The sequence below is a fragment of the Callorhinchus milii genome, unplaced genomic scaffold (genome assembly GCF_018977255.1).
Source record: "Callorhinchus milii isolate IMCB2004 unplaced genomic scaffold, IMCB_Cmil_1.0 Scaffold11, whole genome shotgun sequence".
Classification (NCBI taxonomy): Eukaryota; Metazoa; Chordata; class Chondrichthyes; order Chimaeriformes; family Callorhinchidae; genus Callorhinchus; species Callorhinchus milii.
The window spans coordinates 17,516,429-17,543,796 of NW_024704752.1; the positions used below are offsets into that span (position 1 = coordinate 17,516,429).

Sequence of the window (27,368 nt, forward strand, 5' to 3'; positions counted from 1 at the left end):
ACTGTCTGGGGAATCTGCGCATAGACCCCCACACACACACACCCCCACACACACCCCCACCCCCACACACAGGACAGGGCTGGTGTGTGTGTGTGTGTGTGTGTGTTTGCAGCTCTGCTAGAAGTTGGCAGCTGTATCTTTTTGACACATAAACCCCCTCCTCCTCCTCTCCTCCTCTCCCCCAACCCAACCCACACAAAAGAGGGGGCGTTGGGGGGGGTGGAGCTGAGATGAGGGTCTCGCGCTGGTATCTGTCCTCTCTCTCTCTCCCCTCTCCCTCTCTCTCCCCCTCTCTCTCTCCTCTCTCTCTCTCCTCCTTCTCTCTCTCCCCCTCTCCCTTCTCTCTCTCCCCTCTCTCTCTCCTTCTCTCTCTCCTCTCCCTCTCTCTCCCCCTTCTCTCTCTCTCTCCTCTCCCCCCTTCTCCCTCTCTCTCTCTCCCTCTCCCCCCTTCTCTCTCTCTCCTCCTTCTCTCTCCCCTCTCCCTCTCCCTCTCTCTCCCCCCTCTCTCTCTCTCTCTCCTCTCTCTCCTTCTCTATCCCCCTCTCTCCCTCCCTCTCTCTCTCCCCCCCCCCGGGGCTGGCGCTGGCACTGCTGCTGCTGCCGCCGCCGACCACACGATCTGCCGCATTCCCCCCCTCCCCCTCTCGCCGCGCGGGACCAGACCATCTCTCCCCACTCCGGGGGGGGGGGGGGAGGGGGAGGAGCCCTCCCGTCATCCCGACCTCTGAGAGGGGGTTTGGCTCCCCCCCCCCCCCCCTCACACACCTTCTGGACACTTGGTTCGTTCCGCTTTCCAGGCCCCGCCCCCTCCCCCCGCAAAAGGGAGAGAGCGGCCACACGGTGGCAGCAGCAGCAGCACTGCTGCACTGTGTGTGTGTGTGTCTGTCTGTGTGTATATATATATATTTTTTTCCTTTACAGAAATAATGGGATCCAAAATTAACTCATCCATTTTTTTTTTGGGGGGGGGGAGGGTGGGGGGGGGTTTAGAAACGTTTTTAGTTCATACTTCTTCTTCTTCAGAGGCACAGAGGGAGAGGGGGGGGGGAGGACCGGGAGAGTTTTGCACAGTTGCCAATGATTGGATTTTACACAGTCACTCGGCAATAACTGCTGTATAATAATAATACTAATAATAATAATAATCCTTTCATTTGATATAGCGCTTTTCACGTCGGGAGGACGTCCCGAAGCGCTTCACAGAACACACTGTCAAGTGAATTGACTGTATATTTGTGGGCGAACGCGGCAGCCAATTGCGCACAGCAATGTCCCACAAACAGTCGTAGATTGAAAATGACCAATTTATTATTGTTTTGGGTTTTGGAGGGATTATTATTAGGCTCTGTGTGGAGTAAGGAAACTTGCCCAAGGTTTCACCCTGACCTGCCTTGCAAATGCAAGGATTGTATATATATATATGGACTATTATATATACCTACACCACGCGGTGACCATACGCGGCCATTTGTGCTGTGGCAAAGGGCGTTACCCGGACAAGTGTTGATTCATAATTAACGACTGCTCATCAAGACTCCACATCCCGTGCCGTGTGCCGTTTTGGGAAGTGGCGTGACTGTATTTTAAACAGAAGGCTGATTCAAAGGCCCGATGCACATCTTAAAAAAAAAACGCCATCGTCCAAAAGTGTTTTTCGGATCATCGAGTCACGCCTGAAGACGGTTGAGGTCGTTAAGTAACGTGAACTGATCGGATGGATACGTTTTGCGCAACGTACTTTTTTTTAAACTCCTTTGTTTTTCTAATAGTACGAAGAGCCATTGGAAATCATTTGATGTATAAGAGATGATATACATTTGATTTGATTACGATTTGATATGTACCTACCCCTAGAATACCCCTACAAATTGCACAATGTGTCATAAAGTAGTGGGATTCAGGGATTTGCTCCTGGGAACTCCTGAGACACCGAGCATATGGGAAGCAATGCACCTGAAGAAAACAATTCTTACCAATTCTTGGCGATTTCACTCGAATGGGGAGAAGCCTGAGAACAGAATGGTTGACACATACCGTATCTTGTTTTTTTACATCAACATCATGGCTTCAAGAGCAGAGCAGAGGCTAAGTATTCTGTGAAGAGTGACTCTCCACCAAATTGCTCAAAGCCTCTCCACCATCAAAAAAAAATAAGACAAGATGGAACAACTTGGTTGGGTGCAACTGAAACAACACTTGAGAGGCTTGACACCATTCAGGGGAATGCAGTTAGTTTGATGTGCGCCCCAATCACTCAAGTCAAGATTCAGTCCCTCTCTCATCAATGCCACTGTGGCTTGCAGTGTGGTTTATCTACAAAATGCACGCACCAACCTTGCTTCAATAGCACCTCCAGGCATGTGATTCCACCTTCCAGAAGACCACCTTCAATTCGCTCACCATTCTGACTTGGACATATCACCATTGTTTCGTCACGGGATCAAAATCCTGGAACTCTATCCCATTCCATCGTGGAAGCACTTTCCCCACAAGATTACAGAGAAGGCCCACCGCTATCTTCTCTGGGCAATCTGGGACTAGCAATAAATGTTGCCATGACAGCATCCCCTACATCCCAAGATAAATAAAAAAACAGTGGAACATATGTTTTACGTAAAGCAGGAACTATTTATTTACCAGGAAGTCGAGTGAGACCAGCACACTGAACTCATTTAAGCAACAATTTGGCGCTGTAATAGGATGATAGATGCGAGGATTGATGTTCCGGGAAGATGCGATCAAATGAGCTGAAGGAACTTATCCACTGGGATCTCTCTTTGGGATCTCTGATACAATTTACGCAACATCTAATTTCACAAGATCACAAGAGTCCACGGATCGAAGAAGGCACTTCCAACACATCCGATCTAAGCTTTCCAGTTGTACCAACACTAGACTAGGGTAGGGTAGGGTGGGGTGGGGTGTTCTGGAGGGATGAGATGGGATGTGGTCGAAAGGACCGTCTTCGGCCGCGCCAATCTCATGATAAATCACAACAATCCTCGCGTTTGACAGGAGCGCCTTCGCCCGTCCTCCCGAGACGTCTCAAAAGCGCTTCGCGGGGAGTGTCGCGTGAAGCCGACTGATCGACCGCACACCTCGTGCGATTTTTGCGAAAGCCCCCGTAGCATCTTCTCAACCAGAACCAGGAGCTCCTGAAACAAGATGCCACCAACTTTTTATTATTACCATTATAACCCCACACCACCCCACCCCCTCCTCCTCCTTCTCCACCCCACCCCCCTCCCCCGCCCCCAGGCCAGGAGACCATCTCAACTCACATACTCACATGATTCATTCCCTTCCTCAGACATTTTTTTTTTGGGTGGGGGAAGGAGGAGGGAGGTGACAGGGCCACTGGGCTCCAGGGAGGGGTGGGGTGGGGGTAACGCCATGTTAAGTGGTCCCACTGTGGCATCAAGCAGGCGCGGCGCGGACAGCTAACCCCCCCCCACCCACCGCCATGTTGTCAGATGGGGCGGTTTCACGCCCAATCGGGCGCTTTCGGGTCTTTTCGTGCCTCGGATAGTTATACTTATATATAAAAAAAATTTAAAACCGTTTTTTTTTCTCTCTCACTCTCTCTCTCTCACTCCCTTTTCTTACGAGGATCGCGAAAAAAAACAAAACAGGACTCGAGCTAAAATGGGTCCGGCGCGCAGCGAGCTTCAATATCGGGCTATTTTGGGGGCGACTTTCGGTGGACGTTTGGGCTACGAACGCGGGAGAGGAGAGGGGGAGAGGGCGGGAGGCGGAGCTTCGGCGGGTCCTCGCGGCGCGAGCTGCACGTTGTCCGGAATCCGCCGCGCGCGGACAGCAGCGCCAAAGCGAACGGGTAAAAAAAGAGAGAGAGCGCTATCGCTCGGGATTCTTCTTCTGTTCGGGGGCGGGGACGGGGGGTAAAGCACTCTCACAACAAGCACCAACTTCAAGGAAGAGCGCTTTCAAAATCCAGGGCCCGGGAGCGCCGGGGCCAGAGCCTGGGCCGGGGCCAGAGTCCGGGGCCAGTGTCTGGGGCCGGGGCCAGGGGCAGTGTCCGGGGGCAGTGTCCGGGGCCAGTGTCAGGGCCGGGGGCAGTGTCCGGGGCCAGTGTCAGGGCCGGGGGCAGTGTCTGGGGGCAGTGTCCGGGGCCAGTGTCAGGGCCGGGGGCAGTGTCCGGGGGCAGTGTCCGGGGTCGGGCCTCTGGCGACGTGTTCTGGCCGTTGAGTGTGACGGGACAGCGCGCGGGGGGTCACGGTCGCTCAAGTTTGAAATTGCGAGACGTTCGGACGACTGAGCCACTGAGTGTCTGTCTGACTGACTGTCTGACTGACTGTCTGTCTGATTGACTGTCTGTCTGACTGACTGACTGTCTGTCTGACTGACTGACTGTCTGACTGACTGTCTGTCTGATTGACTGTCTGACTGTCTGACTGACTGTCTGTCTGATTGACTGTCTGTCTGACTGACTGTCTGACTGACTGTCTGTCTGATTGACTGTCTGTCTGATTGACTGTCTGTCTGACTGACTGTCTGACTGACTGACTGTCTGACTGACTGTCTGTCTGATTGACTGTCTGACTGACTGACTGACTGTCTGACTGACTGTCTGTCTGACTACTGATTGACTGTCTGTCAGTCTCGCTGTCTGACTGTCTGACCGGGGCCTCTGCGACAGAACACAAGAATTGACCGGGCGACGGGAAGCCCAGACTGTAAATTGTACCCCATTGGGGATGACTAGACCAGGATTATGAATCCCCCCGGTCGCCTTCCCTTAACCCGTACCTTGGCGGCGCGCAGTTGGCGTCCATTTTCTTACGCGGGCGTCGTCGCTCGGGTGCAATGCAGTGTGACGTTGAAGCGACGTGGTGGGGTGTTCCCAGCTGGAAAACCCGTCGGAAAGCTCGGACAGCGCTTTCAGTGATCCAGCGCCGTGCGGTTTGAGCTGCTCAGACGCCAGCGGTTTACCCCAACGCGCACTCTAGGGTCCAAAGCCGTCCCGTCCGCTTCGCCTCCCGCCAACGTGTCCTGCCCCAAACTTACACACCGCACCGTATTATTTCCTAGATCTTATTTCCTCGCTGAGATCTTATCTCGTTTGTGCTCGAAGCAAGCAACGTTCCCTGCTTCCGCCCTCCCGTCTCCCTCGCCCGCCTGTTCCGTGCGTTCACCACTCGCTCACGGAAGTGGCGTCTTCCGCAGATTGGTGCTGAATTTACCTCCGTTGCAGAAGGTGTCAGTCGGAGCCCCCGGAGAGGATGGAGTACATGAAGGAAGCCGTCGCCAGCAGCCAGGGACACATGTGAGTCGCTGCCTCATTCCTTCAATGATCCTATAATCACGTCATCGCATCCCCTTGTGTCAGCCAACCTAACCGAGCGCAGGGGGTTACACTCTCCACTCGGTGAGTTAGACGGTTGTGGTTTCAAGCTCTACATCAGGACTTGGAATCATATCGTCTAAGCTATGTGGTCTTGTGGTCTAAGCTGACGCTCCAATGCAATGCTGAGGGGGGTGTTGGAATTTCGGAGGTGCCGTCCTTCGGGTAAGACGTTAAACCGAGGTTCCGCCTGGCAGGTCGGGTGGATGTTAAAAGTTCCCGTGGCACTATTCGAAAAGAGAAGGGAGTTTCTCCCGTTGTTCTGGCCAACAATCCCCCAAATAAAAGTAGTCACTCAATCTCTATAGCTGTTTGTGGGACACTGCTGTGTGTGAATTGGGTACCACATTCACCTGCAAAATGCATTAATTGCACTTTATAGTATAACTTGTGAACCGCTTTGAGAGTCTCGACGATGTGTTAAGGTGCTCTATCAAATGCAAGTATTATTATTAATGGATGGAGCATCTGGTTGTCTTGAAGTGCATGGCAGGCAATACTGTCCAGTATGTAACTAGGCAAAACCTATACCTTTTGAACATTTATTGTAACTCTTTAAATGGAGCTGAGCTTCACTACGGTTTTGCATCACATTTAACTATTGCCATAGTTTTCAACTTAAACAATCTTAGAAATGAAATCTGGTAATTCTACCTGCAAATTATAACTATTTTGTTTAATTCTGCGTATAGATAGAGAACTCTCATTGAATGCAATGTTTTAATTTTTAATCCTCAGTTTATGCTGTCAGTGCGGCACTCCCATCTCGCCGAATCCCGCAAACATGTGTGTTGCCTGCTTGAGGACTCAGGTTGACATCACAGAAGGAATCCAGAAACAAGTAAATGTTCACTTTTGCAGGCAATGTGAAAGGTAGTTATTGAAATAAAATAAATTCTTGCTCTTTGTTGGTTGAATGTCGCATGATTCTTATTCTTTGTTACCGCACTTAATGTTCTATACCTCATGTTGTACAGATATATACTGTGTTTAGAATGTATTTATTCCCCAGAATCATTATATTGATATATAATTTGAATCCTGGTTTAACAGCAGCTTCCATCAAATGTTTAAGGCTCTGGAATCTCTACTCAGCTTTTCAAAGATTTATTAACAAATTGCTAGTTTTTAAACGTCACTGTACAAAGATCTCCTGAAGATTTTATTTGTACAGGGTGTCAAATGACCAACTGTTCTTGCTAAGGGTCATATTTGAGCTAATGATAGATGTGACTGGATGAATGAACTCTAATGTTGTATTCTTGTTCCACAGGTACCTTCAGCCGCCAGGAACTTGGATGCAATGTGCATTGGAGTCTCGAGAACTCTTAACTTTGTGTCTTAAAAAACTGAAGTCGTCCTTGACTAAGGTTTGTAAATTTGGGGATCAGGAGAAAATGTAATGTGAAATCTCAATGACTACCACTGAATTCATCTTCTGTAAAGAAGATTTTGGAAGTCATCTAAAATCGATGCATTGTGGGTGTTTAATATATTGAGATAAAAGTGACTTCAATGAAGATTATAGCAGTGTTGAAGTTGCATTAAAATATTCCCCATTCCCCATTGTATTCCTGGCCATTTACTGTGAAATATGGTTTAGGAATTGGTGAGTGACTATGACTATCTCCACCCCTTTGCCTCTGCTTGTTTGAACATGCTGGTAATGTGCTCAATGAAATTGGAATGAATGAAAGGAGAATGAACATGCTGATACTGATTATGTTTCTATTGTAGCTAAACGTAATCAAATATAAATTTAAAATAGTGGGAGATTTTAGAGACTATTGTAGTCTTTTGTGCTAAACTTGGAATTTAATGGGTCTCTGAACACTTGAATTTATTAAAAACATGCTTGTGCACATTGAAAATTAGTGCCTTATATACCAGTTTATTGTTATAAACCTGCTTTAGTAATATTGTAGAAGCTTATGTAATCTGTAAAGCACTAAGATGTTTTGGGACCTCGGTTTAAAGTCTCATCGGAAGGACAAGATATTATGCTGTTAATCATTGAAAATGTCTTTTCCCCAGAACATCTGGGTTGAAAATACATCATACTTTTTGCTCACAGATGTTATTTTAATTGCTATTTCATTTAGGTACGGCTGATTGATGCTGGTTTTATTTGGACTGAACCACATTCAAAGAGATTAAAGGTCAAACTTACTGTTCAGAAAGAGGTGAGAATTAACTGGTATGCAACAACATACCGTATTTAATTTTTTTAAAAAAATGATCATTGGAGTTATTTAAAGAATTTTATTCTGGAGGAAAATGTGTCTATTAGGAATTACTTTTCATTTGTTTTGTGAGAAAATATATTTCATATGTGGTTGTCACAAATCCTCCTAATAGTGAACTAGATATCTGCTTTTCTGGCTACAATAGTTTAGGAGACGGGACAAAACATTTTGTATCTGTAAACTGGATTAAGATGTAGAATCCTGAGTGAAATTGGATGTGCCCACAAGAAACCTCTTTTTGACGCAGTCTGTTTCCAGTTGGAGCAGAGTTTCAGTGGTGTGATTATTCCTTGACGCTGGCATGATTCGATATTTAAAAATTATTTGTGAATGCATATTAGCAAGGTTTTAGACCCCTTGTGCGATGTACCAGTATTGCAGTCTTAGATTGCATGCCATTGAGAGAAGATGGGCGGGCATTTCTCCAGCCCATGTATTTGGGTTGTCAATTATAAATCCAAAACTTAGTACCAGTTGGGTTTCAAGACTATTTGGAGATTTGCACAAATGATACCTCCTTAAGATCAGACATACACCACTTTTCTGAGAAGGGGGCCTTTTACATTGAAAAGTTCATTTACCCGTGTGATATTCTCCTTTTTAAATGAAAATTGTTTGGTAAAGCAACACTGTAGTGTTTTAAAAATCTTCTATAGTTGTAAATGGAAACATTGACAAACTTGCATTGAAACGAGAATTTAAATCTCAGTAGGCTTTTTTTTTGTGTTTAGGTAATGAATGGAGCAATCTTGCAGCAAATTTTTGTTGTGGATTTTGTCATTCTGCACCAAATGTGTGATGATTGCCATCGTGTTGAAGCTAAGGATTACTGGAAATCAGTTGTCCAGATCCGACAGAAGGTAAGCAGATAATCACTGATTGATATGCCTATTAATCATTTGATTTTAGTGATGTTAAACTCTTTAAAGATATGGTACACAACCCTGATAGTTTACCATTAAAAGTACTGTCTGGCAAGCTTTTCCATTGCTTGTCCAACTAGGACCAGCCTAATCGCTAGGGCTTTGCTCGCAGGGTTAATGGGAGATGGATAGAAACCCTGCCCCCACTAAACTAAGAAAATTTACTACTAATTTGCAGAAAATAGTAAATAGAATTTCCACTTTTGATTTTTACTTATTGACTCATTGAACTTTGTTTGGCAATGTAATGCAAATGCTCTTCATAAAGCTTTGGGGGGAAAATGTCTAACCATGTTATTGCTGACACTGCCTGAAACTTTGTTTTGTTGGTAAACCCTTAGACTTCACACAAGAAAACCTTCTATTACTTGGAACAGTTGATCCTTAAACACAAGCTGCATCAAAACACACTTCGTGTCAAGGAAATTCATGGTAAGTGAGAATTGTATTAGTTTACCTGGTAATATAAGCAGCAACTTTAGTGTGTCTGAACTTTTTGTTAATAGTGTTAAGCTAAGAGGTGACCATACCAGAAATTTGTCGTATATAACTTCTGGATTTGTTTGCATATCCCCAGTAGCTTATTTAATAATAAATATTATTTGGAGTGTCATTGGTGGAGACTTGAGCAGGTTACTTAGTGTGCCTAATGTTGAGAAGTACTATTAAGTAAGTTTGTCTGAATGATTTTACATAATTGGAAATTTTGGTTCAGAGTTGACTATTTACATTTTTATTTTAGACGGACTGGACTTTTACTATGGCTCCAAGCAAAATGCTATGAAGATGGTAGATTTCCTGCAGTGTACAGTTCCTTGCAAGTATGTTTTATTTTGCTCACAAAATATACAGTCAATTCACTTTATTGTATATTCTATGAAGCACTGTGAGATGTCCTGAAGTGATAAGGCTCTATATCAAATGCAAGGATTATTATGTATGCCTGAAATAGTACAGTGGAGCCCTGTTACAACACAGTAGTTATGGTCCATAAAATTTCAACCAGCCTTAAAGGGTGCAATTGCCAGTCTGCCATTACATGGCTGGTGAGGTCACTGCACATGCATGCAGGAAGCCAGCTGGTTTCCCAGTAGCTTTGAGGTCAACTGCAGTACAACTAACTCAACAAATCTGGAATTATGCTTGCAGTTTCTGGTCTGCATCGTTTGTTGTTTTACTGAGTGATTGCTTTAACTACTAGGACACTGGGGCAATCTGTGCCTTTTTAGAAAAACATTTTTAGAAAAATAAACTATCTAAATCTTACAAAACGTTGTGATTGTATACTTTGCTGTATTCAGGGGACATTACATTCAAAAGTTTTTTTTTGTTATTGTAGACTTTTTAAACTGCTTTCAAATTCTGAAGTGCTGGAAAACATTTAAAATGTAAGATAAGTTCCTGACACAACTAAATTGTCACTAAAATAAGACAGAAAGATTGCAAAGGCACTTTGGTAACAGTGCCTGTGTTTCTCACTAGTGTCATGTACAAATTCAAAATGCATTCATTTTCTTGAACATGCATCGGTATTTTTTTAATGGGTCCCAAAAACAATAGTTTATAATGAGTGATATGTTTTTGAAGGTACAAAGCATCTCAACGTTTGATCTCCCATGACGTTCACACCAACAATTATAATTACAAAAGTACCTTCTCTGTGGAGATTGTTCCTATCTGTAAGGTGAGTTTGGTATTGGGTATCTAAAGCCAAATAATAATTTTCCAACATGTTTGTGTCTTTTATTGCAGACTGTGAAAATATGATCTCCAAATAAAATTGTTTTGTCAGTGTAAGCTAGGAGTTAATCAATTCGTAATGCTTTTGCCCCCTTAATATCCCACAAACAACACTTGGAAAAGTAATCCGTTTTTTGCATTTGAGAAGAAAACATTGCATGACTGGAATCCATTCATCGTGTTAGTAAGAAAAGTGAAGAAATCTGGGAAATTGCAGTGCCCTAGTGATGGTAAATGACCTGACTTACTCATGCAATCTCAGCTCAACTACTTCATTACTTTATTATTATTATTATTCATGTAGAGATGAAATCCAGACAGATTACTGTTGCATTACTGTTTAACAATAATTTATGGAGAGAATGGCAGGTATATTTGCTGTTCGGCAAAAATAACAGCTCACAATGCTATAAATAGCAATTGTTTTTCAATAAAAACAATTCATTAACAATTCTACTTATACCGTTGTTTTATACATGAACAACAATATACTGAAAATCCTTTACAGCAAAGCTATTGTAAGGTAATCAATGGTTCAAAATATTTATTTTTAGGCTGTTTCAACTTGTCCAGAATAGTAAAACCAGAGGACATGGCCTGCGATTGAAGGGGGTTAAATCCAGAACGAATCTACGCAAACACTATTTCAGTGAGAGAATAGTGAACCTGTGGATCAGGCTCCCTAGGGAGACCATTTGAAACAGGAAGTGTTGATTCTTTCAAACACAGATTAAATAGGTTTCTTTTAGGAAATAACATTATGGGATAGAGTGCATAGGTAGTTTGGGACATATGTGCATGCGACCACCAGGATGGTGGAAGGCAAATTAGATGGACCTAGGTCTTTTTTCGTCTAGCATTTCCTATGTTCTTATTCTCTTGCAGGACAATTTGGTATGCTTGCCACCACGACTGGCACAAAGCCTTGGAAATATGGGCCAGATTTGTGTATGTGTCCGCGTTACCAACTCTATCCATCTTATTGATCCCAATACCTTGCAGAGTAAGTTTCTGCTGCATATTTGTACTGGATACTTGTACTCAGCAGAGAATAAATACCTTGCATTTATATCATAAAAATAAATGACTTGAAGCACTTTACAAAATATGAATCATTTTTTAATTAAATAAATGTTGTATAAGAAAATGTGGCAGCTAATTGTGTCAGGTAGACAACAATGGTGTAAGAAGCCAACTGATTTGAATTTGGGATAAATTTGAATGGAGTTGGGGGTGGAGAGAGAAAATTGCAGCTTTACAGCATGAGTTGGAATTTTATGGACCCTCGCACTCCCCATTATATAGTTGGAAATCCTTTTTTAGGGAAAAGGGAAAATTCAGGCTCTTTTGGTCATGAACCGATGATCCTCTTTCTTGTTTCCCCTTTCCCCCCAAAAAAAAAATCTGAAAAGTGCACTTGTCGAAGTCTGATTAATCATTGACATTCCCCCCCACCCCCTCTTCCCATTTCTGGATATATCCTTCCATATGTTTGTCAATGTTGTCACCTTTGTCAATGCTGAAATGGTATTTATTCAATGTTATTTTGTGTCTACATGTGGAAATGCAGAAATTTCAACTAAATCATATATATTCTGTTGTACTTTGAAATCATTCAAGACACTCTTATCTTTTGTTCAGCTCTGCTGAGGAAAGCAGGACTTGGAAATTCTGTAATGGGCGCATATGTATACTGTTGGCCTCAGTATAATTAACACAACATCGTTGTTATTTTTACAAAGCTGCAGTGTAATTTGGGGTTCAGATAGCTTTTATAGATAGTATATTCAGAGCTTCTCATATATCCAGAATTGCTTTTTTTATACAAAGGAAATTTAGTGCTTTGCACTACAATCAATTAGTAACTAAAATTAGTTATTTTTAATATTCTAATTTACGTTTTTAAATTATTCATAGTTGCAGAAGTTGACGGCTCAACGTATTGGCGATACCCCTTTCACAGTCTGTGCAATCCTGGGCATTTGGACGAGTTTATTATAATGGAGATTGACATCATTAGAAACTATAAACACATTCCTGGTGCAGGCACAAAATCCAAAAGGGTAAGTAAACAAGTAAAACTACAATTTAGCTGGTGCTGTATTTATACAATACTCCACTTACAGAGGGCGAGGAAAATTTGACTGTCTGGCAGCAACAAAGAAATCACTGTCCATTTGCAGTTGTTTCAAAGTCTTAAAATGTTTTTCTGCGTATGGATTGTTCCTACTGTGGGAAAGATATGTTCAAGCCAATGTGTAAATGGCTGAGAAATCAATCTTGATCATCTCCAAATGCAATTAATGCTGTCTCCAGAAGCAAGAATCGTTTGTGCAGATAGTTATCCATGTCTGGAGAACCATGTAGAATCCTCCAATTTAGTTGTCTTTGCTCGACAACTGTACGTGTTCTATAGTGCTCGCATTGCAATGAGCACTCTTGGCTCTGTTGGTGTGTCCTCTCTGTGGTTCAGCTTTTCCCAGAAATATTTTGCCACAGCAGCTGAACTGGATTACTCATTTGCAGACGTTTGCAGTACTTCTAAATGTTGCTTAAGTTTTGAACAATCAACATTATAGTAACAAAGTAGACCATTGTAAAGGTTAATTGGACCAATGAAACCTTTCCATGTTAAAGTCAGCGTCCGTGCTTGTAAGTATAAAATGCTGCACATCGGGAATTTAATTTAGATACTGGTTAAAAAAAATGTTTCACGATGACATGGATTGTTTTGCTTTGTGCTGCTACTTTTGTCATTTATTTATTCAAAGCCATATAATTCCCAAAGATAAGTTCAAACTTCACTCTGGCTGGGGAATTCTGGTATTTATTTTCGCTTTGGTTTGACCATTAACAGGCCACAAAAGAGGCACACTAATGATCAAAACATTAATCTTTGAGGATTGTGAGCATTTCACCCCCACAATATACAGTCAATTCACTTTACCGTACATCCTGTGAAGTGGTTTGGGATGCCTCGAAGACGTGATAAGGCGCTACATCAAATGCAAGGATTATTAAGTTAAATAAGCTAATTCCAAATAGTTTCACTGCAACCATAATGTGATGTTGCTGTTCAGTAAATGTACTAAGGCGGAAGGTTTTTAAATTGTCTTACTTCAGCTTCAAGAAAAGATCAAAAATGTTATTGTTACAATTAAATGTAAAATAGCAAATATTTTTCTGGCTTCGAAAGTTATTGCAATTTGAGAGTAAGTTGAGGGGAATTGATGAAATCTCTCATGCTTTTAGAGATTCATTTGGAGTGTAAAGACTGTTTTGGACTAACTGGGCCGAATGACCTGTAAGTGTTGCAAGGTCGTAAACCTTAATTTAAAATTGGAAAATTACATGCTTCTGTCGCCCCGAAAAACAGTATTCTTGTGAATATCTCTTGTTTTGGCAAAATTTCTAATGTTTGATTGCATTCAATATGTACACTTTCTTTGTAGAAATAGATCAAACCTATCATTCCTGACAATACTGAAAGATGTTTTTTAAAAAAATCAAATTTCATTCCAGCACACATTGGCTGACGTTTGGGTACAGAAAACTTCAGAGATGAACACAAACCAGCAGTATCATTGTCGTACTCATCTAGGTCACCTTCTCAATCATGGTGATTTAGTTCTAGGGTCAGTATTGTCATAAAATCAAATTGCTGTCAATTAGTAAAATTTGTAATGTGGTTTCTCTTAATAAGTACAGTACATTTTGAATAAAAACGCTAACCTTTAAAGAGTTTTTTATTCTGTTTCTGCAATGTACTTTCTGGCTGCTTGACATACATTATACTGTAGGCTTAATTCAGTGGAAAGTAATTTGTTAACTTCATTTTAGGTTTGATCTGGCTAATTCAAATCTCAATGATGAATATGTGAACAAGATGAACCCTCACCATGTTCCTGATGTGGTATGAAATCTCTTATTTCTTATTGTAATGAAAATACTATCTATTTGCTTTATTTTGTCTTTTTTCAGCATTTTTTGTCTTATTTTTGTCTTACTTTGTGATTTGCTTGAACTAGTTAATATTTTCTCTATGAATTTATAAATCTAAAGATACAACATTGCAGACTTTTTAGTTTACATTTTATCCAAATTGAGACCTATTCACAGTATTTGAGCATTTCTCAAAATAAACCATCCGGTTTATATTAAATTCTGAGACCCCAGCTGGTGGGAAAGTTCAACATGGGTTAGTGTGGTCGAGAGAGGGGTGGAGACCAAGACACCAGCTGAGCGGGATTGTAGTAACAGTTTGCGTAAGAGCTTTGGGACTAAGTGGAAAAGTGTTCTGAAATGGCACAGACTCGTACAGTAATGGAACATGAAGATGTTTCCATCTAAAAAATAATTATTTCTCACAACAAAATAGAACTTGGATTTCTAGAATGTAAGACTGTAGAAATTATAGTAAGTAAAACTAAATTGATGTGCCAAACTTGACAAAATCAAGTATATTCCTTGATTAGTTTGGACCAATCCAGGATATAACTAGTAAATTGTAGAAGTCTTGTAACTTTCTTATGTCTTCAGGTGTTGATTAAAAAAAGTTATGATCGTGTTAAGCGCATACGTCGCAGGAACTGGAAGCTTAAAGAACTGGACAAAGATGCTGGAGACATGGGATCAGACATTGACAAGTATAAACCATTTACTCCTTCTCCCCAATCCCAAATCACATGAGGGCATTGAAATGTTATGTAACATTTCTCTCTGGTTAGATGGATCGTGAATAAACCACTGGAAGAAATTATTCTAGAAATTTGTTCAAGCTCTATTCCTAAAAGTGTTTCATACTATAAAAAACACTGACGGTAATTACCTAACCACACAGTTCTAGATTTAAACTTTAAACTGGCAATGATTTGTGATGCTTTTTGTAAATAATGGCTGAGGCATGGACGGAGCTTTGCTCTTGACATCACTTGGAGTAGATAGTCTCAGGAACTGTGGGTTCTAGACTTGTTGAGTATAAATGAAGTGTTAATTGCACAGTATGAACTGTTTTGCATTTAATGCGTTGTATTCCTCATTTGTCTTAAATTAGGGTCAACAGAAATAGTGACTGTGTCTAGATTTCTGAATTGTTTAAGTCTAATATAATAAAATACAGGAAAATACAATTTGAAATGATTTAGTTGATTGTATAATCAATAATCAATGTCCTCATACTATTATCTTACTTCCCAGACAATACTTGGAATTCCTTGAGGACCTTGAGGAGGATGACATAATTAGGAAGAATGTTAATATCTATCGTGGTAAGCATCATGTTGGTGGTTTGGGGTCTGAATGAAAGGGAATGTGTGCAGGTTATACTAAGAATTCCCCTCTAGATGGCATCAAAGTTCTTTCAGAAGGGTTCAGCTTTGAAATTTTTTTAAATTTAAAAAACATTATATCTTAATAAATATGTACTTCAACTGTCTCTTCAATGCATCTTTAAATGTAGTAATATTTTCTCTTTCCCTTTAGATTCCTCAAAAGTCCCAGTAGAAAGTGATACTGATGATGACTGCGCTCCTTGTATCACCTTAACAGACATGCTGGAAGATCTTTGCATTTCTGTTGATGCCACAGGTGCTGAAGGAGCTGATATGATTGAGTGAAAACACCTTTTGAATTGAACGTTGGCTAACAGAATATCATTAATTTACTTTTGGTTGTAATTGTATACTGGTTGTAATTGAATACTGATAGCCAGATTTGAATGAATAAAGCCTGTTCTTTAGAGACATTCAAAGTATCACAAACTTAGTTTAATATTTAATAGAAGTATGCTGAGATGTGATTTAACCAGTGAGGGTGTGCTTGACATTTGAAATATATACTTTGACTTGAAATTAGTGGAAACTTAAATAAAAAATTCTACTAGTGCCTTACTTTTTCAATAAGTTTCTCTTTTGCAGTTTCTGAAATAAATTTGTGGATTCGTTCTGATGACCATTTGAAACTTCAACTTTTCAAAGCCTCATCTGTAAAACATTTCTTTTATCTTAAAAAGGATCAAGTTTAATGTGTTTTTTTTTCCTCAATTGAAACGATGGTCGCTGAGGTTGTTTCACTGTAGGTAAGGTTCTAAGCTATGATTTTTTAAAAAACTCTTTCTCAGCACCCATGGATACTAATGCAGCATGCTTCATACAGTAGAATGCAGAAAAGTGTATAACACAGGAGTGAAAGCAATAACTGCTGAACGATAAAAGACCGAGGTCCATCTAGTTTGCATGCCTTCCAGGCGGTTGTGTGCACATACGTCCCAAACTACCTATGTACTATATCCCATAATGTTATTTCCTAAAAGAAAACTAATCTGTGTTTGAAAGAAACACAGATAACATGCCTAATCCGTAACCATATTAGATCATGTTTGTGCTTTGAATAAAACAATTTTAAGTTTTTCACCGGCTGTTTTGTATTCTTCCAAATGATTGTTTTAGACCGAAACACCAGCTCATAAATTTGATTAATTTGATTGGTCAAAATTAAATATAGCATCTTTGATGGAAAAGGATTTTAAATAATTTTGCTTTAAGAATTTCTGTTATAGGTATTGAAAAATGTAATTCTGGACTGTAGACAACACTGCAGATAAGGTTGTATGATCCTGCCAAATCCTTGAGAAATGAGACTTCTAATCTTGCTGTAAAATCGGAAGTCTCAATTAGCTAAATAAATAGTTTGTGAATACCACAAGTTAGACTTTTGTTCTGTAATTTCTGGAAGAATTTCAGGGACTGCTCAAGAATTGCAAAGGTTCTTTCTGTGCTGTAGGTGGCAGTAGTATATGAATTTACCTTTGTTCCATCCCTTAAGTATACTGCTTATCTTTGTTTGAGCAGTTGCTTTATATTTAATTGAATTCTTAGCTGAACTAAACATAATTTGTAAAGTTCATGTTTACAGTGTTACCAAACTGGATAAGTTTGGTTTGTGGCCCAGTGCCCACGAACTGAGCTGAAACTGCCTTCATAGAATCACAGACTGTTACAGCATACAAACAGGCTGTTTGGCCCAAGCAGTCCGTGCTGGTGCTTATACTCCATATGAGCTTCCATCCCTCATAATCCCCCTCCTCCTTCCATGAGCCATGTTGAGACTATACTCCGATATTATGTTGGGTTAACAATCCAATCAGTGTTCGGTTGCACTACATTGTTGGGAGTTGCTGTCCTTTGGATGAGACATTAAATCAAAGTCCTCTGTGCCTTTTCAGGTGGATGTTCATCTTTTGGCACTATTTGAAAAGAGAAGGGAGTTTCTTCTATTGTCCTGGCCAATAATCCCCAGGTAAAATTGGTCATTCACTTTACAGTTATTTATGACACGTTACTCTGTGCAAATTGGCTGCCACATTTGCCTACAAAATACACAATCATTACACTTTACTATAAATCCTGTGAATCCCCTTTCCAACGACCCCCCTGATGTAAAAGTGCTATATCAAATTCAAGCATTATTATTCCCTTCTAATTTCATTTCATGTAGGGAAAGAACAGTAAACTGAGAGAGGTGACTTTCAACTTACCAGTGTGGACTGGATTTGAATTGGCATTTAATCTAAATTTATTTTAAACCATTTACACACGGCATTGTTTTCATTCTGAGAATTCAGCACAGAAATGTACCGCTTGAGTGGGTGGCGGGGTTTAAAAATAGGATATTCACTTATAGATTTCATTCCAATGAAAAGTTGTTACAGGGTCAATTTTGTGTCATTAAAACTCGTTTCAAATGAACTTGTGTCATGGGAAATATTTGGAAGTGTACCATTTTCCACTTAGTATATTCTGAGTGTAAATCTTTTTACGGTTTTGGATTCACTGGATCACAAGGAGTTAAATTTGTTCACTTCAGTCCAGTATCAACAAATCAATACTAATGAAGGTGACTGTTGTACAGAACATCAGGGAGAAAAAGCACTCTGAGAATTCCTTTGAGATCATCTTTACATCAAATATGACCAGAAACAACCCCTGGGTACAATCCTGTCTGACTGAAAAATTGCATATAGTCTTGCCCAAATATTGCCGATGTTAAAATGCAATGTGACCAAGAATTTATGGCCAGAGAAAATAGAATTATGAGCAGGACCTGTTTCTGAGGATGTTAGGACGCATGGAAAATAATCTGTCTTTCCAATTCCACAGAGTTAAAAGAAAAATGTTTCAGGCAAATTTAATTTACTTTGCAAGAGATTTCCATCAGCACGGAAATGATTTTTGTCAACAAAATACGCAGCCAATCCACTTCACAATATATTCTGTGAAGCGCTTGGAGACGTCTCAATGATGCGATAAGGCTCTATATCAAATGCAGGGATTAATATTATTATGATCATTAAACACTTAATCTATATTTGGGTTAAACTTGGCAAAGTAGGACAACAGAGCTGATTTACTTTCCAGACCTGGAAAAGACCTAAATTGTGACTAAAGCATGTTTCTCATAATAATAGTATTCAAAATGTTTGTGTAAGAGATTTACCGCCATAGCTTTGCACTCTTGTGTATTATGTATGTCTTAACGTTGTACTTGTAAGGGTGTTAGCTACTGTGTTAATTGTATTGAAGTACAAGCGCAGTGCTCATCTGACTGAACTATCTGAGATGTCAAGATTTTGCCCAACAAGTCTTTAAAGCTTGTGTATTCCATTTGTATTGTAAATGCATCACTGTCAAGCACATGGTAGACAATACTTGTTCCACGTAACTGATTTAAAAATGTTGACGCATTTGATGGATTCACGGTTCCAAATCAAAGAAAATTAAATGCAAATAAAAATGGGGATGAAGAAGATTAACTGAAAGATCAAAGGAAGTCCAGCCAATGTGTGGCAGCCTTATTCAAACCAGGTATAACATAATATAATAATATAACATGCATGTTATCTGCTGGGCTATAAAAGATTAGTTGAGGAGGTTAAAATCAAATCAGATCAATTTTAAAATGGATTATTTAAATTATTGAATTAATTATTAATTTATTATCAATTATTTTAAGAGTAGGAACATTCAATCCAACAAAATTTGGTGGCATCGTTTCTCTTTTTTTTTAAAGAATTCTCTTCCTGCAGAGAATAAATTTTGCTCTTCACCCACAAAATACAGTCACTACCCTACATGGCAAATCCAGTGAAACAATGAGACATCCTCCCAATGTGAAAGGGGCTATAACAAATGCAAGGATTATTTTCATGTTTTCAATTTCTGTTGAAACAGATTTTTCTTAGCATTGCACTCCTAGGCTTCAGGGACAGGCTTGCAACATCATTACAGCTTTAACCCCCCCCCAAGGAACATGACTTATAGGGTCCGGTTCATGGGAAACTGCTGTCAGTTTCAGAGCATGTTGAGTGTCATGCAATTCACATCGCACGGTTCAAAATTTTATCTCCTGCAACTGAGTGGCTCCATTTAACATGATCCATGTACAGTAATATCTGAGCTTTTATTCCAGGATCTTAATAAAAATGATCCAAGTTCATGATTGGTAAACTGAACTGGAAATCCGAACTGAGCCATTTCACATTGATTCACAAACTCTCAAACCTGGCTCACTTTAGTCTTCCCTTTCAGGTATATTCTGCCTAAATGTGAATATGATAGCACCACAAGTCAAAACTATGTTCTCTGACTTTTCTAGAGGTAGTGTAACCTCTGAAGATTAGCTTTGGGGGAATTGGCGGAACCAGGACTCGACCAATTGCTTCAGATCATTTTTATGTGGATAGAATCATGATTGCGACAATGCCATTAAATCTGTATTTAGACAAAGTGCTTCAAAGGACATTGAGGCAAAACATTATACAATACAATGTGTGTTGACGCATAGTGCCTTGAATTATAGAGCACAAAGTAAGATGACCGGAGGCATATTGGAGTACCATTTAGTCCTCGCTATTTCATTTGGGAATGCTTGGAACACGTATAATATCCTGGGGAAAATACTCGGGTTTAAGGGCAGAAGCTCGTAAAGGATCTGGCTTGGCTCCATGTTCACCATATTGAGTGTCAGTAAATCAAATCGTAGGTTCTGCGTGGTCTGTAATTGGAGTCCAAGGCTCTAAATATATAAATATTTTGGAATAAATCTTGTATTACAAAGAATGTGCTCTATTGCCAGAAAGTTTAGATGGGCTGTTTCTACTGTTAAATATTTTCGTTGTTTTATTTTGGCTTGCTTCATTTAGGATGAATTATCCAAGAATATTTCTTCAGGAGTATGAATAATTTAGTTAAAAAGGAAAACGTGTAAGGTCTGAAATGCGGGAAAATATTTAGCTGCCATTTATAAGGTGGGGTGGGGGGGGACGGGCATTGTCATTATGGGGAGAAGGAACAAAGTAATGTAATTACCTCAATCATTTTTACAAGAGGAGGGATTATAATCATTGGAGTCAGGATTATGGATGTTCTATTAAAAGGAAACATTTCCTTCAAGTAACATGATCTGGAAATGCTGGCAAATCGCTGTAGCTGCTTTGGAAGGTGTTTATACAGCTAAATGATTGGAGAACTCATTTAAAATTCCATGTGTGTCTTTTAGGTAGAGATACAGTGGGAGAAAACCATGAGAGAGCCTGCGTTTGCAGTGTTAACATTAAAAATATGATTAATTTTCTACTTAGTTGACCCTGATGCGTTAATACAGGATGGACACGGAATTGAACCTACAACCTTCTGATGGTATAGCTTAATACTACAATGGGTTGTGCCTTTTACACAGTAAATGATCAGGGAAGCTCTCGGAACTAATTTTGATTTAATTTGTTGTTGTACATGACGTTTTGCCTTTGTACCGACATATAGGTTGTTCTAAACGGTGCAGTCAGATTTGAAAGGGTGTCACGTGATCAGACAGCACTAAACATGAGTGATGCCTTGTGCAGGTTATATATGCATTCGAAGTTGCACTGCATCAATATTTCTGAATAAACCTTTGCATACGAAGTACAGCGAGGTCCAGGGAAGGTAATAGGTTGGAAAGTTATTCGTGGAAACTGTAAATTATAAATCACGATGCCCGAGGCAGTAAAAGGACAGTTATCAGTTGACACCTGAGCAAACACAAACTAATTCCAGGTAACTCACAGATAGAGAGAGTAGTTTAACTTGTTCTTAGATTCAATAACCTCACACTGTCGGCAAATTCCAGCACTCCTTTTGATAAGAATAGAAAACAGATTTTAAATAATTCAGTGACCTGCAATGGAGCGAGAAGTAATAAAATACAATGCAATCGTTTAAAAAATATTACATTTTTAGAATTTGTTTACAGGGTTCCTACCGACCTTTGAGGGCCAATCCATCTTTATTCAAAATGTGGCACTTTATATAAAAAAATAATCTTTACGTTTTTACTGGGATGAAACGATACGGACGTTTGAAAAATACAATTGTGCTAGTTAGATTTTGGATCATTATTGGGAGGTTATATGAATAATGCATTTGTTCTTCATTTATACTCTTGGGTTTTGCATTGACAATGCTTCTCATGTAGCCTCAGGAGGCATTAATGCATTCCCAGAAATTGCTATAGTGAGACCAAGCAGCTATGTTGGTCTTTGGCTTGACAATGCACTTTTTATTCCAGTCTCTGAAGAGAAAACTCAGCCATTCGAGAAGGGTGACCCCATCCTTAGTTGGACTTGAATGTACCTGAATCCATTGTCATAGTTCACCGCACTATCCAACTCCTGGTATCACAGAGCTTCAAAAGAGCGAATTGTTGTTTGAAATTTACCCGCGTAATTGTCCAGCCTGAGCTTTTCAGGGTAGCCGCCCAGGACAATGCGAAGCTTGTTCTGCTTTTGTCGAGAGGAAATAAGTACAAGTTCAACACCGGTGTCTGCATTTCAGACAGTCGATTAGAAAGTTGCTAGGCCACATGAGAGAGGCACCTGATGGAAAATTCTGCAGAAATACCGGAAGACTCTTCTAATGATGATAATTTTTTTTTTGCAAGAGTTGCTGACTGGTATCTGTGATGTCCTTTCGGACCTAGAATAAGAGACAAGGCAGTTTTTTAATGCGACCTTAGAGAAATACGTTTTCCATTTGAGAGTGGTTACTCAACTAAACAATCCAATGCTTTATCAGCCTTTATTCTTGTAGTATGACATGCAATTAATTTGACTTCCATAACGATAAGCATAATATTATTTCTGATGCTCTCGCTTCTCCCCAGCTTTAAGAATATACAGTATATATTCTGCGAAGCACTTTGGGACATGCTATCTCAAATGCAAGGATTATTATTATTATTATAGGATGCTATTAAGAACGAATGGCTGCCAATACGTTAAAACAGTCCATCTATTAACAGCAAGTTAAATTGGTAAATCTGACTGTAACATCAGACATTATCTGTATCTAATAAATTGAAGAACTACACTAACGTGCCAAAACAGAATTCTTTTCCTAAATTTTACAATTCACAATTTAGAATTCAGCCAAAAGAGATTAATCTTGAATGGGGAATTTCAAAATTTAGGCTAACATTCACTTAACATTCAACCTTCAAAGTGAAATTTTAGTTTCTATTTGAGGATCACATTTTATAGTGACTCATTCTCTGGGACAAATCCATCACCCGCAAATCTCTTTAAAAGGTCTCCATTAGCAGGACTTTGAGCAAAATGAAGTGGAAATAAACTGAACTATAATTGTCATTTATCGTTTGTACTTTTAAACGATGGTTCAGAAACGTTGCTGCAGTTATGCTATTCTGTAGGGTCTTTCAAACCATCGTATACAAATGGGGGTCACATTTGTGATAGGTTCAAAATTAAAACCGGATTTCGGATCGGGAGACTATCAGGCAAAATATTAGAATTTCATATCCATTACACAGATGCGTTTTGCTGCAATGTGCATTTTCAGCCAGCGTGTAATGAAGGAGCCGGTAAAATATAGATACTTCAGAACATGCTTACCATTTAATTTCTTTTTCCTCTTGAGACACATAACTGCTGGTGCAGAGATTGTGGAACTGCACTGCAATAAATTTAAAACCTATTTATTAGCAGTGACAGCTCGGTTGAAAATCCAACTGTATCCCCAACACCTGCAGGAATCATGTGGTAGCTTCCCATTCTACAGTCAATAGGAACCTAATGGGAAAACACCCAGTGAGGAGCAAAGAGAGACAGTTTTAGCTGATTTCAGATGACTGATGACAGTCATCGTAATACACAAATATGCTCTTTGTGCATTGCAGTTTTTACTGTAANTTTTTAAAACTATCAATAGCATAACATAATTCATATCTTTAAAATGTGCGGAGACCCTACCGCACATGGAATCGGTAGATTGCATTTATTCAGAATGACATTTTTGTTTCCCATCCCTATGTTTTACCCAGGAGATTGTTTTTAGATGGTTACTTTCCATCGAAAGGCCTTTTTCAAGATATCTCAAGACTGAGCTGGGTGATGAGTAGGAGTATGAGGAGAGACAGAGAGTTATGTTTTCACTGTTTTCTGAAACCCTTAGAAATACACATTTTTTTTGCATATTAGGAAAATAAAAACAAAAATGTTCAAGTAATGGGTTTACTGAAAATACTCACCCCTTCCTTCTCCAGGGCAGCAGATTTGGAATAAATCCTCTCAATTTTCTGGGATTAGGGATTCATGGAATTAAGATTTTTTTTTTGGCGTAGGTCTTGTTTTGTAGCATTTATTTTTCTACAGTTTAATTTTAAGTAGTTTGACAGAACTGTGTATGCAGGCTATGTCTTATAAACTGTAATCAATTTGTAATCGTTACACTTTGCTATTTAATCGTACATGGTTCAAATTCTTGTGCGCAGTGTGTGATCTTTTACAAGACCTTGTTAGAGCATGAAAGATAATTGACATGTCCTGGATTGACAATATAAATGACAGAGACGCAAGTGATAGTAATTGGAGAACTTTTTAATGCCCAGATCAGGATTAAATGTAGTGTCTGATTCAGGGATGTGGTATAATGCGAATGAACGAATGAATGATTGGCTCCTCCATTGCTGTATTGGAGTGTCGGCCCAGACCAAGTTCACAGTCCCAACATGGGGCTTGAACACACAATTTTCTGACTCTGAGGTGAAAGTGCCTCCAACTTAGTGAGGCTGCTTCAACAGAAATGTGGGAATGTTCTCCAAACCAAATTTACCCACTCAAATAGCTTACAGTGAGAGATTTTGCATTCTCCAAAAAAATCTCCAGTGCAGTCAGAGTGCCCGTTTATTCATCCAGTGGCATATAATTACATATCATCTCACTGACAAAGTACAATTTTAGTGGCACGGTGTGCAATGAATATCGATTAGGATCAATGTTAATTGTGCCAATAAATTCTCTTCTCACATTTGGGTGGCACTGAAATAAACTAATAAAGCAACAACTCATTGCAAATGTACTCTACATGTGAAGGTTGATGAGTAAGAATTTATATATTAAGAAATTAGTATTTGACCATATCTATGGATAGAGTCATTGAGAGCAGTGTTTTTTTTAAAAAAGGTTTCCAATTCCTTTGCCATAAAAATCATAAGAGATGTATGGCAAACTACTCTGCCATCCATTGCTCTTAATGCCTCAGAACTGAAATGCCAGAAACTTCATGATAATAGTTACATGATTGACAGCTTTTCTTGGGGAACATTTCCAAAGTTGATTTACAAGATTGCTGAGTGAATTCCCCCAATGCCAACACTTTTCATGTGTTCTGCGTTTATAATGTATGTTTTGTAGTAATTTATTGCAAATTGGGTGTAAATGTGAGGCTGAGTGAGGTGGAAAGAAAGACTCATCAAAGCAAAAGTGAGTCTTGGTTCGAAAACCACCTCGCACTTTAAGCAGTTATGATTTGATTTCAGCTCCTCTTCCACAACATCACTTCAATTTTTTTCTCTCTTACAACTGCTCAACGACTTTAAAAGAACCACTGTTAATGTTTTCAAAAGCCGCTCATGTTAAACTTTAGTCGTTTGTTTGCAATGTCTGCGTTCTCATGTCTTACCGGATCCCAGCGCTTCTCAGGAATCAGTCCCGTAGCAGTGTGTCTCGACGAATTTACAAGGTTTGTATGATGATTCTTTATCTTATTTAAGAATAATCTTTCCGGGGCTCTCTGGCTAGTGGTTGGAGAAATAACAAGAGTTGATTCTTTCCTCTTAACCCTGCGACACTGAGGCTGATTGTAGCTCTGGAAACATCAGCCTGACTGAGAACCACTGTTACTCAGCAATGAAAGGGAATTCAAACTGCGGTTTCTGGCATGTCTTAATGCTGCAACCTCACAATGCCTTTACAGTGCATTTCATTGAATCTTTGCTGGATATTATTTGTGTGCAGCGTCATTTATCTTCACTTTTGCATCACTGCCATGTTTGTACTGTATTCTTGTAACATTGTCTTATTATAGAACAGCTTAGAAATGTGATCAGCATGAAGGTCACTTTAAAGCATTTACTATTATATCACGGTGGAACTAACTTGTCAGTTTCCAAGTTTTCTAGTTAAAAAGCATAATTTCTCTGTATGTAACAGTTTTAAACGGTAAATATTTGACAACGGTATACATGGTAATAATGGTCCTTGCATTTGATAAAGCGAGTTATCGTGTCTCCGAGACATCTCAAAGCGCTTCACAGAATATATTGTGAAGCGAATTGACTGTACATTTTGTAGACGAAACACGGCAGCCGATTGCGCACACAGTATATTGGTTCTGGGAAAAAAATGGGACTAAAATGCGACTTTCATTGACAGAAAATAATTAATTATGGTCCCCTCTACTTTTTATCGTACTTCCAAGTAAATAGAGAAGTAGTTTTAAGTGAATCTTGCATCGGTATCTGTGTCAGCATAATATAGCATCTGCTGCATGGCAACTTAATTCCATTTAAAAATAGTATTTGAAAAATGCCTTCATAGCTGAGTTTGACAGAATACCCAGCAAAGCAATTTTAGAAACAATGCAAGTTTTACACTTTCCTCCCAATGTGAACATGTCGCTCTACAGGTATTTGAGGCTTGTGAACTGGATCTTAATGCAGCTTAAGGCCCTCATCAACCAGCTCTATAACAACTGACCACCGTGTCCCTGGTACAAACAGGTGTCTACCCAGAATTGCCTGGTCTGTTTCACTCATTGAAATTAATAAACAAAACGATTGCAATTGTAGGCCTCTGACATTAATCATCCAACACCAACACCGCCCCGTCCACTATTGCCTCTTCCTCCACGGTCATGTTATTCACCACAAGGCGCCTCTGCCTAAACATCTCTCTGAGTGGATCTGAGTGACGTAACTTGCATTTATTTGGAGCAGCGACGCGGGATCTTTAAACATTCTCCTGAACCAGGGGAGCAGTCGGGATCTCGCGGGTTGACAACTCATCCGAAAGACACCAACGCTGAAAACTGCAGTGCGCCCTCAGTACTGCACTGGAATGTCAGACTACATATGGAGCACCACCCCACCCACCCCCCCCCCCCCCCACCACACACATACACACAGGGATCTCACCAGGCCAACCACCTGCCATTGGCAGGAACTTACTTATTGGGCTGGCAACCCAATTCCAGGCAAGATCATGGTTGCCGTAAAGCTGTTCAGTTCTCACGTGGACCACAAGAGGGCGATCCCGAAAAGATGTTTCATCGTCTGCGCTGTGACTGCTTTGCCCTGTGGTTTGCACTGTACAGTGTTAGAATATTCTGTGAAACTCTGAGACTAACAACCAATTACATTTGTAGAGCGCCTTTCACCTCAGGAGGACGTCCCACGGCGCTGAGGCGTCTCAACTTTGCAATAAGGTTCCATGTCAAATGCAAGGATTATTATTATTATTAGCTGCTTCTATCTCCACACCTCTCCAATGTTTGACCACCTTTACGCGCTCAGAACGTTTTCCGTTCAGATTGTTTTTCTGTCGGTTTTCTATTGAAAATGAACCAATCTCGAACCTCGAGCGGGGCAAAGGTCATTTGGGGAACTATTTATAATGATACAGATGTTCTATTCTTGTGTTTATCCGTAATTGTATCCTTGCTGTTTTATTTCACGTGCTTCGGACTGGAATAAAGTTTCCTTTTTTTT

The 27,368-nt window shown here is 40.0% G+C and overlaps 1 protein-coding gene across 3 annotated transcripts; it reads left to right on the top strand.

Annotated features, from left to right (window-relative positions):
* The first annotated feature begins 3,746 nt into the window (after positions 1 to 3,746).
* On the top strand, positions 3,747 to 16,973 carry nmd3 (NMD3 ribosome export adaptor). Of its 3 annotated transcripts, none has more exons than XM_042339373.1 (16): positions 3,747 to 3,835; positions 5,050 to 5,284; positions 6,101 to 6,235; positions 6,636 to 6,732; positions 7,465 to 7,545; positions 8,340 to 8,468; positions 8,873 to 8,963; positions 9,274 to 9,352; positions 10,119 to 10,215; positions 11,157 to 11,274; positions 12,189 to 12,334; positions 13,794 to 13,906; positions 14,112 to 14,184; positions 14,811 to 14,917; positions 15,468 to 15,538; positions 15,753 to 16,973. In XM_042339373.1, exons 2-16 carry the CDS (start codon positions 5,241 to 5,243, stop codon positions 15,884 to 15,886), a joined length of 1,515 nt encoding a protein of 504 aa, XP_042195307.1. In that variant the 5' UTR covers positions 3,747 to 3,835; positions 5,050 to 5,240; the 3' UTR covers positions 15,887 to 16,973. The 3 variants fall into 3 exon arrangements, with proteins under 3 accessions (XP_042195307.1, XP_042195308.1, XP_007886791.2); XM_042339374.1 differs by having other exon boundaries at positions 5,185 to 5,284; XM_007888600.2 differs by having other exon boundaries at positions 5,213 to 5,284.
* Positions 16,974 to 27,368: the final 10,395 nt, after the last annotated feature.

Excerpts from the sequence above, each read along its gene's own strand:
- nmd3 (XM_042339373.1), top strand. The coding sequence starts at position 5,241 with ATGGAGTACATGAAGGAAGCCGTCGCCAGCAGCCAGGGACACAT. Across the intron at positions 10,216-11,156 it reads AGATTGTTCCTATCTGTAAG|GACAATTTGGTATGCTTGCC; the intron begins GTGAGTTTGGTA and ends ATTCTCTTGCAG. Across the intron at positions 15,539-15,752 it reads GAATGTTAATATCTATCGTG|ATTCCTCAAAAGTCCCAGTA; the intron begins GTAAGCATCATG and ends CTTTCCCTTTAG.